Source organism: Sinocyclocheilus rhinocerous, unplaced genomic scaffold, assembly GCF_001515625.1.
Source record: "Sinocyclocheilus rhinocerous isolate Xijiao unplaced genomic scaffold, SAMN03320098_v1.1 scaffold5, whole genome shotgun sequence".
Taxonomy (NCBI): Eukaryota; Metazoa; Chordata; class Actinopteri; order Cypriniformes; family Cyprinidae; genus Sinocyclocheilus; species Sinocyclocheilus rhinocerous.
Genome location: NW_015661874.1, coordinates 624,089 through 636,450, shown reverse-complemented (window position 1 = coordinate 636,450; position 12,362 = coordinate 624,089). Strand labels below are relative to the sequence as shown.

Here is a 12,362-nt window from a genome sequence, read left to right as displayed (position 1 = left end):
GAGCATAACATGCATCTTTCAAAAAAAAAAAAAAGTCTTTCAAACCCCAAAGTTTTGTCAGGTAGTGTATATTAATAAATAGCAGGGCCACGTTAGGTTTTTCATCTATTTTCAAACAGCTACCCAGATCCCAGATCATTCTCATGCTTGAAGCTAAGCCTGTCCGCCTGGGTTTGTCAAAGCAGGCACAGACCGCAAACTTTGATTAGACAGAAAGTTTGCACAGAAGGTCTAGACCATCTGGCATGTAAACAAGGACAACCTGTGCTGTGTTATGTTAACTTAGATGATGGTGCATTACACTGAAATCTGTCTCTTCATTAATTTTGGGAACATGCAGCACCAGAAGAGCTGATCGAGGTGAACTGTCATTCCCCATGCCCATTTCCAGAGTTCAATCAATTATTTTTGTTGAAGGTCTGTGGTGCAGTCAATCTTCTTGTGCTTTTTTAGTTGACAATTTGTGTGTGTGGAGAGCATTTTGTTTTGGAAATCTCTAGTGAGAAGAACTCACCACATATGAGCATGGAGAGCTCTACGAGAAGAGTTTACCTCGCTTTGATGCAAACGCAGCAGTCATGTCACCTGTCACCCATCAAGCCGACAGGAAAATCCTGTGTTGTGTTAAAACATTAATGCACCGTTTTTGTTTGTGTTTTTGAATTTGTGTTTTACCGTTCTTTTCCACACATACTGGGTCCAGACAGGATCTACAGACTTGGCTTGCATTTTCTACACTCATTTGAGGACTATTCCTCTGAGAGGACTATTTTAGATTGATTTTGTGTGTGTGTGTGTGCCTACCATATTTTGGGGACAAATTTTACCACGGGATGTCAATCCCGTGGCAAAAACAGAGAAACAAATAGGGACATAATTAGCGTTATGTCCCATGTCACATCACTTTTTTTAAACTAGCCTTTTTTGCCTATGATTTCATGGGCTCTATAACACAGAGCAAAGCCTAGCCTGCAGTTCTTTTGCTAATTGTGTATATTTTGATAAGCACTACACTGTTCAAAAGTTTGAGGTCAGTATTTATTTATTTATTTTTAAAGAAATTAATACTTTTATTCAGCAAGGTAGCAGTAAATTGATCAAACGTGACAGCAAAAGACATTTATGAAGTTACAAAAAATTTTCATTAAAAAAAAATGCTTTTCTTTAAAACTTTCTATTAACAAAAATATTAAGCAGCAAATTTTTTACACTGACAATAAGAATTTTTTTTCTTGAGCACCAAAGCAGCATGCTATAATGATTTCTGATTTCGTTTAAAATTCTGCTGAAAAATTCAGCTTTGCAATTACAGGAATAAACTACATTTTAAAATATATTCAAATAGAAAGCAGTTATTTAAAATTGAACAATATTACTAGGACTGTTCCTCTGAGAGGACTATTTTAGATTGATTTTGTGTGTGTGTGTGTGCCTACCATATTTTGGGGACAAATTTGTACCCAAAAGTGAGCAAAACCTGACAAAATCGCCAAAAACCTCCATTTGGGGACATCCTCATTTGTAAAACTGGTATAAAAATGAAGTAAACAACGTTTTTTGAAATTGTAAAAATGCAGAAAGTTTTCTGTGAGGGTTTAGGTTAAAAAGTGTGTTACTATCTGTATATAAAAACAATAGAAGTCTATATGTCCGTGTGTGTGTGTGTGTGTGTTTAGTCAATCTTTATTTTAAAGTAAGTAATATCACATTTTTAGTTTATTTTATTTCAGGTGAATAGGGTAAAAAATTGAACTAATATATTACCATACTTCCCCATTTCATTACATTTAAGAACTGCAAACATTTTTTGTATTACCAGTGGGGGTTTTTTAAACTCGATATATATCAGAAAATGCTGTCAACAGCCAGAATTAAAATAAGTTTTCTCCATGTTTTTAGTTCTCACATTAAGTGTTACCCAAGTGGAGATTTCTAGCAGAAGAAAAAAAATCCCATTTTGAGAAAACAAACTTTAAATATATGTATTGTAAATAAATGGGCAGACGAAAATATATCTTGGATGTTTTCTTTCCACCAGTTCTTCTGAAACGTGTTATAAAAAACCAAAGTTCCCAAAATCTCAAAATTGAATGAAAAATACAATGATATTGCCTTAATTTTATAAATGTAATTTTATAATTATATAATTTCTAATTTATTTAAAAACATTTTATTTTTTAATTATTTTGTTTATTATTTTAATTTATTTCATTTTTGTCATTAATTTTTCTTTCATTATTGTCTTTATTTTATATCTCATATTCTAGATTATTGATAACTGGGAACGTTATCAGATTAGTTCAAATATGTAAAAAAACAAACACGTGCATTCAAATTATGCAGAAATCTGTGGAGATTCCGGTTTTCTCCTGTTTTTCCTTTGCCGTGATGCAACAGGGAATCAGGATTCTTCGGAACGTGTTTAATGTCGCCATTTGTTGTTTCCTGCAGTTACATAAAGCTAATTGTCCATCATGTGTGGTGCTCATGTGGGAGTCTTATTGCAGTGTTTTAATGCATGTGTTTGCATTATAGCATCGAAACCCGTAGACGTTCAGCTCTGCAAGGGAACGACTCTAAGTACCACGCAGCTATGTCACATCCCATGCCCTGTGGAGTGTGAAGTGTCCCCGTGGGGCGCCTGGGGGCCCTGCACCTTTGAGAATTGCGATGAACGCGTCGTGAAGAAAGGTAAACATGGCTGAAACCAATAATATATTCACTGAAAAGGAAGTGTCAAATACTGAGACACAATATTTTACTGAGGCACAGAATAGAATATTTCCTTTTGATTTAACCATTATCGTAAATAATTTGTCCAAGATGCTGCATTACGGCATATCAGCAGAAATCACGTTTCAAACATGTCTTAATATTTCTCTACTGTACACTGATTATATTATATTTTGAAAAACAAAAAGCAAAATAGACCAATAATAGAAGTTTAAATATACTGAACTTTGCCTCTCTATATAAATTTGACTAATTGGTCAATTTTTAATGCCATTAAGATATTTTTACATTGCAACATTATTTTAATGATAGTTAAACACATTTGCTCCTGTAATGTTATACATTTTCAAATGTATTATATATATATATATTTACTTTTGTATGCATCATAGTGGAAAAATGTTGTATTAAATGACTTGCCTTTAATTAAATTATTAACAGAACAATTAAATTATAATTTTAAATACTTTTAAATATTAATATATTCTTATTTTTGTGGATTACTGTTTTGAACAGTACTGAGTACTTTTTTTGCAAAAAAAAAAAAAAATTGTAATAAAAAATATCATAATGCACAAAAGGTCCTAAAAATATAATTTATTATTATTATTATTAAATGATTTATTTAATGATTTTGAATTTAAAAAAAAAAAAACGTTGCTTTGCTTTTGGACTGAAATGTGAATTGGACATGTTCTTGAGAGTTTTGTAAGATCCACCCTAAAACAATAGATTCAACGAAAGGTCACACACTTCCACCACAAATCGCCCTAGGACAAGTTGGTTAAAAGTAATTGGGTGTAATGTCATTGAAAATGACATTAGATGCTACTTAGTTTAATATTTTGTCCTACTCCAGTGACATTTTAAGTCTGACTTACAGTAAGTGTTCACTCTATGTATGGACCTAAGAGAGACACTTGTATATTTGACCGGCTAAAGACTTGCACTAGTTGGTAAATTGTCCTCTTCAACGACAGCAAGGCTGCATTTATTTGATCTATTGATCACAGGAATAAATTACATATTACAATATGTTCAAATAGAAAACAGGCACTTCAAATTGCAATAATATTACACTGTAAAAAATCTGTAGTTTTTACAAAATAATATTGGCAGCTGTGGTTGCATGAAAAACAGAAAAACTGTAAAAACATTTACAGAACAAACTAGATTTTACAGTATAAAACTGTAATTTACAAACAAGAAAATTTGAGTGTAAACTAGTAAATTCAACAATGCACACTGCTACTAAAATCTGTTTTGTATCTTTAACATAAATTGACAACCACCATACTAATGCAGGTGGCAAAAGAGACAGAAGAATATGAAGAATCAGTTCATCACAAGTAGCTTTTCCACAAGCTGAAGTATATACTAATATATAGAAGACACAGAGTCATTCATGCAAACACTAAACACCATCATGGTAACATACACGACACTTAAATAATGCAATAAACATTCATTAAACAACAGAAGATGTAACATAAAACCCACATGTACATAACTGATAACAAACATGACAAAACTATTAAGAAACATGATTATTTATACAAAATACTTTCAAATGTGGAGTGTCATGCTGGGAATTCTGGTAATATTAGTTTACAGTTTTTTACTGTAAATTATATGTTGATTTGTTCTTTTTTACTTCTAAAAATTGTACAATTAACAGCATTTTACTGTAAAATTACATGAAATGTCTGGTTAGATCTTTTACAGTTTTTCCCTGTATATAGTACGGGAACTTCCTGTTAACATATTAACTTTTTTTTCCAATAGCGTTTTTACAATATTTTACAGTTAAAATTACACAAATTTTTTTACAGTGTAACTGTTTTCTCTTTAAACATTAATTTGCTGTAAAGTTGCTTTGCAATGATTTGTATCGTGAAAAGCGCTGTACAAATAAACTTGAATTGAATTGAAACTTGAATGTTTATTTGCAGGTGTCAAGTTCAGACGACGTACAATCACTAATTACCCCACGGGTGGCGAGGGGAACTGTCCTCATCTGGTGGAGGTCATCCCGTGTGATGATCCCAGCTGTTTTAGCTGGCAGCTGGTCAAGCTAGAGGAGTGTATCCCTGAAGAAGACATGGACTGTGGAGAGGGAACGCAGACTCCACAGGTCCGCTGCATCAAAAGCGAAGGTATTAAACACTGCTCAGGTCAGGTTTACACTGTAAAAACATCCTAATTTTAACAGCTAAAGACTATAAAATTGCTGCAGTAAAAACCAATTGGTTAACGATAAGTTCTTTTACTATATATGGTGAACTGTAATAGATCTAACGGGACATTTAATGTCATTTTAAGGTAAAATACTGCTAAATGTAAATTTTTTGAAAGTCATTTTATAGTTAACAGTGGAAAAAATTTACATTGGTATTTCCAGACTGTATCTGCTATGCACATTAGTACAATCTATTTTTCATTTATTTATTTTATTCTATTCTTTGCTTATTTTAATCATGTAATTAGCCTCTGGGAATTCAAACACTATCCTGGTGGAAGGCAGCCGTATCTCGTCTCTCAGCTTGTGTGTCCGGAACATTTCCCTTCTCAGCTGGAGCTCTTTACAGGGTTAATGCTGCAGAGAGCAGAGGAGTGTAAACATGCTGCTAATGGTGATCGTGTCCTCCTACAGCTCAGCTCCTCAATAAAGACAATCTCAGCCGTGCCTGGAGAGACACTTGTATATTTGACCGGCTAAAGACTTGCACTAGCTGGTAAATTGTCCTCTTCAACGACAGCAAGGCTGCATTTATTTGATCTATTGATCACAGGAATAAATTACATATTACAATATATTCAAATACTAAAATCTGTTTTGTATCTTTAACATAAATTGACAACCACCATACTAATGCAGGTGGCAAAAGAGACAGAAGGATTATTTATACAAAATACTTTCAAATGTGGAGTGTCATGCTGGGAATTCTGGTAATATTAGTTTACAGTTTTTTACTGTAAATTATATGTTGATTTGTTCTTTTTTACTTCTAAAAATTGTACAATTAACAGCATTTTACTGTAAAATTACATGAAATGTCTGGTTAGATCTTTTACAGTTTTTCCCTGTATATAGTATTGGAACTTCCTGTTAACATATTAACTTTTTTTTCCCATAGCGTTTTTACAATATTTTACAGTTAAAATTACACAAATTTTTTTACAGTGTAACTGTTTTCTCTTTAAACATATTGTAATATGTAATTTATTCCTGTGATCAAAACTCATCATTACTTCAGTCTTCAGAAATCTTTCACAAATCAATCTAATATGCTGATTTGAAGCTCATTTTTCATTATTATCGCAGTAGTGCTGTTTAATATTTTTGTGGAAACTGCAATAAACTTTTTTCAGATTCTTTGATGAATAGAAAGTTCAAAAGAACAGCATTTATTTTAAATAAAAAATCTTTTGCAACATTATAAATATCTTTACTGTCACTTTTGATTAATTGAATGTGTCCCTGCTGAATAAAAGCATTAATTCTTTCAAAACAAAAATAAATAAGAAAAAAAAAATCTCACTGACCACAAACTTTTAAATGGTAGTCTATATTGGCAAACTGACACTTAAAACCAGCTTGGTGTAATAATTGCAAAAAAAAGGTTAATCTTGTCTGAGTAAAGGTCTAGTATTTGGTTTGGTATTTTATTATCTTATGTCATGAAATTCACAATGTGCTGTCAGATTTGATTGGTGTGGTTCTTTTTTATTGGTTAGTTTGGATCGAATTTAGGAGTCTGAAATGGTCAGATGACGCACTTCCTCACTGGAATGAATTGAATGATTCACTTGAACACTGAACACTGTCTGCCATTGGCCGAGTAAACAGATGAGCTCCCAACCATTGGCTGCTGTGTCAGGATGCTAAAACAAACAGAGCAATGTTTTGACAGACACAGGGGCTGTGTCTCATTTCGGAGGCTGCGTCCTCCGGAGGTCGCATTTGAAGGCTGGATACGTCATTAAGGATGTCTTATTTAAGAAAAGTAACCATAATAAAATTGACTGTTATTCCTTGTGAGGTTTAAAATACCATAATTTTTTTACTTTGCAATTTAACGGTTACTTTTCTTAAATGAGACTCCCCCGATGACGTATGCAGCCTCAAAATGCGACCTCCGGAGGATGCAGCCTTCTAAATGAGACACAGCAAGGGTCACAGCGTTCTGACAGTCTTCTGACACGTCTGACAACCCCTGTTTCTCAAGTCTAAAACACCTTGTTAGTCCTGCTAAATACTCCATGTTCTCAAAGTTGACAGCTTCTTGCATTATTTTTGTGCAATTGATCTGGGAAAACTGTCATAAATTTGGGAAAAAGTAATGCTTGATGGTCAGTTTTTATATCTAAAAATGCATGAGATCTCAAAGTAATCATTTCTCAGTTTTCTCTGGCCAAGAACCGTATAACTGATATAACTGAAATGTTTTTATGAGCAGGTTTATCTGCAATAGCTGATACCAAAGCAATAGACATAACTCAAAATATTCAGTATCTTTCAAATATTCATTGTTGGAAAATTTGGCTAATCCTCTAAAGTGCTCATTGTAGTAACCTGGTAGCTTGCAAACCCTTGGTTTCAAGGCATGCTGGTAAAAAGAGCTTGTTTTTCTGTCAGACTTGTCTAAAAATATCTGAGGACCATAATGGACGTAACAGTGGATGCTTCCAGAAAGTGCACATGTAATTTCTCATAATTTTGCCTATGTGGGCTCAGTATATTTATGGAGAGTCTGAAAAGATAAACCATCACAGCCTCTACTAGGAAACATCTGCTGTTTTCAAGAAAACCCTCTATGTCACGTGACCACTGTCATTTAGAATCTGCTGTGTGGCCATGTGATATGACGTCTATGAAATAATAATAACATGCAATAATGTTCTCTAGCATCTGCTAGATGCTACTAGCATACGCCTCTCTGTAGCCGCACGCTGTGGCAGATTGATTCCATCACGCACTGATTAAAATTGATCTGCTAGTTGTTTTTTTACAGCCAGACTTGGCATCTGCTTCACTCTGACTGTCTCGGCGAGTGACACGTACAATATTGCTTCACAAATGGCCACGGTTCTGACAGAGATCGATGTAAATGTTGTATCGCTGTCTGCTACAAGGAAAACTTGGAGTGTCCCTGCTTTTGATGGAAATATTTATTGGGTGTTTGTGGCTCAGTGCTCAAGCAGAGAGCTTTTTTTGTTTTTTTCTCCGCAGCGTGTCACTGAGCTAAAGCCAAAATACAAAATACCCAAGCTGATACTCATCAGATTTGGCTCAAAGTAAAAGATTTGATAAAAAACCCTTGAGAGAGGCTGTGCGTTGTAATGAACGCTGCCAAACACAGACACGCTGACAACAATTGCACATGTTTTGTTTTTGCCCGTCCTTCAGAACCATCTGTATGATTGCTTTCTCCAGTTTTTAGGATGGCACTGTTTCAAAGTAGGACAACAGAGTGGTTTGAAATGCATTAAAAGCTTGTCTGGGTGAATCATATTTTGCATAAAGAAAATGTTGCCTAATTTTAGGGCCATTAACATAATTAGAATTGTGACGTTTATTGTCATGACAGTTAAGAACATTTTACGCCATAATTGTCATTACCATAATGCATCTGGATGTTTTTTGGTGTCTCCCTTATTTCTCGATGATTCTCATGAGCTTTTTTTTTTTTTTCATTTTTGACAATATTATATGCTTAAAGTAATACTTTTTTTAATATATTAATATTTAGTATATTTTATATTTACTTAATGTTCACTTTAATCTTGTTATGTTTTAATATTTTATATTTTTAAATCTGTTTAATTTAATATTTAAAATTGTAATATTTTATATTTTTAATGATCAAAAATCAAAGGCAATACAATAAATTCTACATTGGTGTATGAATAAATAAGAATTAAATGATTCTTTTTTTTTTGCATTAAAGAGATTTTATTGCATTTACAGTATTATTGCAAGAATTATGGGAGAAAAATGTACATAATTGTTGTGCAATTAATGCATGCAAAAAATCTAAAAAGTTTTAAAAATAGGCTTGATTGTCTTGCCTTCTTGCTTCTTTTGAAATTTGACATGAATTATAACCCAGACATGTGCTTGACATGTTACGTCAGCTTCTTCCGTCTGCTGTACAGTATATAACCTACATGTGAGATCAAATACACTTACACCAGATGATACTATTACATAAATTATGAATTTGTATGTGGATGTTGGTCAAGATCCCCTGGGAAACTGTATTTATTTTTAAGTACTGTTTAACAATTTAGCTTAAATATCTTCATGGTTATAAATATTTTCATCAGCTCATTCTTCAGATGCATCAACGTATCAGTTTTACAGCATGTACAGTGAAAATAATCATGCGAATGGTGCTTAATGAATTTGAAACATGTTTTAAACCCACAAATGTTTTGTGCTTCAGGTACAGAGGTGGAGAAGGAGATGTGTGTGGATGAGGTCTACCCTTCATCTGTGCCCTGTGTGGTTCCCTGCCCTAAAGACTGCGCTCTCAGTCTCTGGACCGAATGGTCCACCTGCTCCCAGACCTGCTCCAGCAAAACCGCCGAGGGCAAGCAGATGAGAACACGAGCCATACTGGCATACAATGCAGGAGAAGGTACAAAAGATTAAACTCGGAAAGCTAAACACATCGCTAAACTCACACAATACTAAACAGTAAAAATAGATACACATTTTAGGTAAAAATAAATTATAATTATATATGGGTAATACTTTAGATTAGGGAACACTATTCACTATTAACTAGTTGCTTATTAGCATGCATATTACTAGCATATTGGTTGTATATTAGTACTTATAAAGCACATATTAATGCCTTATTCTGCATGACCATATTCTAGATCCCTTAACCCTACCAATACCTAAGCATAACTCAAACATAACTACTACAAACCTTACTTACTATCAATAAGCAGTAATTAGGAGTTCATTGAGCAAAAACGCTTAGTTAATAGTGAATATGTGTTCCCTAATCTAAAGTGTTACCAAATATATATAAGATATTTTATGTTTTTTAAAGAAGTCTCTTATGCTCATCAAGGCTGCATTTATTTGAACGATAAACAAAAATACAGAAAGAAAATGTAATATTGTAAAGTATTATTACAATTTAAAATAGTGGTTCACTTTCGATACTACACTCGTACTGCGTCTGCTAAGACGCTTTGGGAAAAAGCCTTTTTTCTCCTGAACTGAAGCCTTTTTTCAATCACGCAGTGAAACTGCCTGGCCATTGGTTCGTGCAGTGTATAAAAAACAAACCAATGGCTCGGCAGCGGACCAATGGCTATATAAGTGGGCGTTCACCCCAGGATTCTCAGATTTCTTCTCCTTCAGCGACGACTACTACTACGTCTCTACGCTGATCCGAAGCATGCTCGCCATTGACACGCCTTCGCAGCTGGAATCGGGACCTCTCAGCACGGCTGACCTGCTTCTCCACCGTTACTGCGGTTCGTGCGGGTCTCCCCTGCATGCCGATGACGGCGACACGGAGTGCGTTTCCTGCTTGGGGAAATCCCATGTGGAAGCTGCGCTCATGGGAACTGATTGTTCTCACTGCGAGACCTTCAGTCTTGCCTCTCTCTGCTCGCGGATCGCTTTCTTTTCAGAGAGCGGCTCCGCCCCTCGCGCCCTCCCGTCTCAGCGGGGCAGAGGACTCGAGTGACCGGCTGCGAGCGAGCTCACGTCGGCCCAGATCCCGCGTGCCTCGCCCTCGCCCCAGAGAGAGAGTTCTCCCGTCCTTTTCTCCCAGTCTGATCAGAGTCCCTCTGCTGGCGCAAGCAACCTGATCTCATTTGGGGGAAGCGAGGACGAGCTGCTTGATGACAGCATGTCATTAACAGCCTCGGACGCAGAGGAGCTGTTGGGCTCGGTGACTGACCCCACCCCCTCGCCATCGTCCGCGCCCAGCGCCGCCAAAGACGGGATGGATGACGAGCTTCTCCGTATCCTCTCGAAAGCGGTCGTAGAGCTGGGTTTAGAGTGGTCTCCGCCAGAGGGGCCCTCCCGCAGCCGTCTGGATGAGTGGTTCCTGCCGGGGCGCTGCCAAGCCCCTCGTCAGTCTTACTCTCCGTTCTTCCCGGAGGTCCATGACGAGCTCACCAGATCGTGGCGCGCTCCCTACTCCGCCCGTCTTCGTACTTCTACTTCATCTGCCCTCACTTCCATCGACGGCGCTGAAGAGAAGGGGTACAATAAGCTGCCTTCCCTGGATGAGTCTGTGGCTGCGCACCTCTGCCCGCCCACGGCTATCAGCTGGAGAGCAAAGGCCGCTCACCTGTCCAAGCCGTGTAGGACCACTTCAGCTCTCGCTGGATGCGCCTACACTTCAGCTGGACAGACGGCTTCGGCGTCTCATTAAATGGCAGTCCTCCAGGTCTTTCAAGCCAAGATCCTCGCTTCCTCAGACGAGTCTGGCCTGGACCCTGCGACCCTCAGGGAGCTGAGGAGCGCGACCGACCTGGCTCTGCACGCCACCAAGACCACCGCTCAGGCGATCAGGAGATAGATGGCCAGCCTTGTGGTACTCGAGCACCATTTATGGCTGACGTTAACAGAGATCAAGGACGCAGATACAATCCTCTTCCTCGATGCTCCAGTCTCTCCTAAAGGTCTCTTCGAACCGGCGGTCGAGGGATTCGCCGAGCGCTTTATGGAGGCACAGAAATTGTCCCAAGCTATGCGACATTTCCTGCCTAAGCGCTCCAGCTCCGCTGCTGCCTCTGGTCGCCCTAAGTCTGCACTGACTCAGCAGCCCGCTAAGGCGCAGCAGACGTGGGGATGCTCTCGCTCGGCCAGACGCTACCCTCTTCCTAACTCTCGCCAGGGACCCCAACCCAAGATTGCGTTGGACCTGGTGCCTCAGGCGTCCTCCTGATCTGTGAGACAGGAAGATGATGGGACCAGATTTCACTACGGCCGGACCGCCCCACAAGCAGCCTCTCTTAGACCTCCTGACACCTCGTTCAACTCCGGGTACAGAGGGAAATGTGTTTTTTGCAAACAACGGGTCCGTTTATGTGCCCAAGCATCAGCCGCTGTTATAGCGGGAAAAATAAAAACACAAACATTTTCAAAAAGAGAGTAAACTTCCTCTTCCAATACTTACGAGTGTTCTGCCCTCATGCGGCCAGTCACTCGAGTTAATTCAACCCCTTGCCATGCTGGCCGAGGCCTGGCAGGCCATCCCCGGAGTGTTGAGATGGGTTATGGGGATATTAAAATGAGGATATTCACTCCAATTCGCTCGAACACCCCCGCGCTTCAGCGGCGTGGTCCCCACCTTAGTGCAAAGCAAAGACTCTCATGTTCCTCATCCCCAAAAAAGATGGTGGCCTCCGGCCCATCCACGATCTCAGATGCCTGAATCACGCCCTCATGAAAAGGTCGTTCAGGATGACTACACTGAAACAGATCCTTGCGCAAATTCGCTCAGAAAACTGGTTCTTTTCTCTGGACCTGAAGGATGCATACTTTCACATCCAGATAGCCCCCCGTCACAGGCGATTCTTGAGATTCGCGTTCGAGGGAGTGGCTTATCAATACACGGTCCTTCCCTTCGGGCTGTCCCTGGCCCCCC

General features: G+C 38.0%; 1 protein-coding gene across 1 annotated transcript in view; it reads left to right on the top strand.

Annotated features, from left to right (window-relative positions):
• The window catches only part of LOC107726647 (thrombospondin type-1 domain-containing protein 7A-like), an 88,853-nt gene that overhangs the window by 17,061 nt on the left and 59,430 nt on the right, over window positions 1–12,362 (top strand). Inside the window, exons 5-7 of the mRNA XM_016536309.1 lie at window positions 2,536–2,691; window positions 4,686–4,889; window positions 9,183–9,377. Coding sequence (XP_016391795.1) covers window positions 2,536–2,691; window positions 4,686–4,889; window positions 9,183–9,377 — 555 coding nt within the window. The remainder of the gene's footprint in view (window positions 1–2,535; window positions 2,692–4,685; window positions 4,890–9,182; window positions 9,378–12,362) is intronic.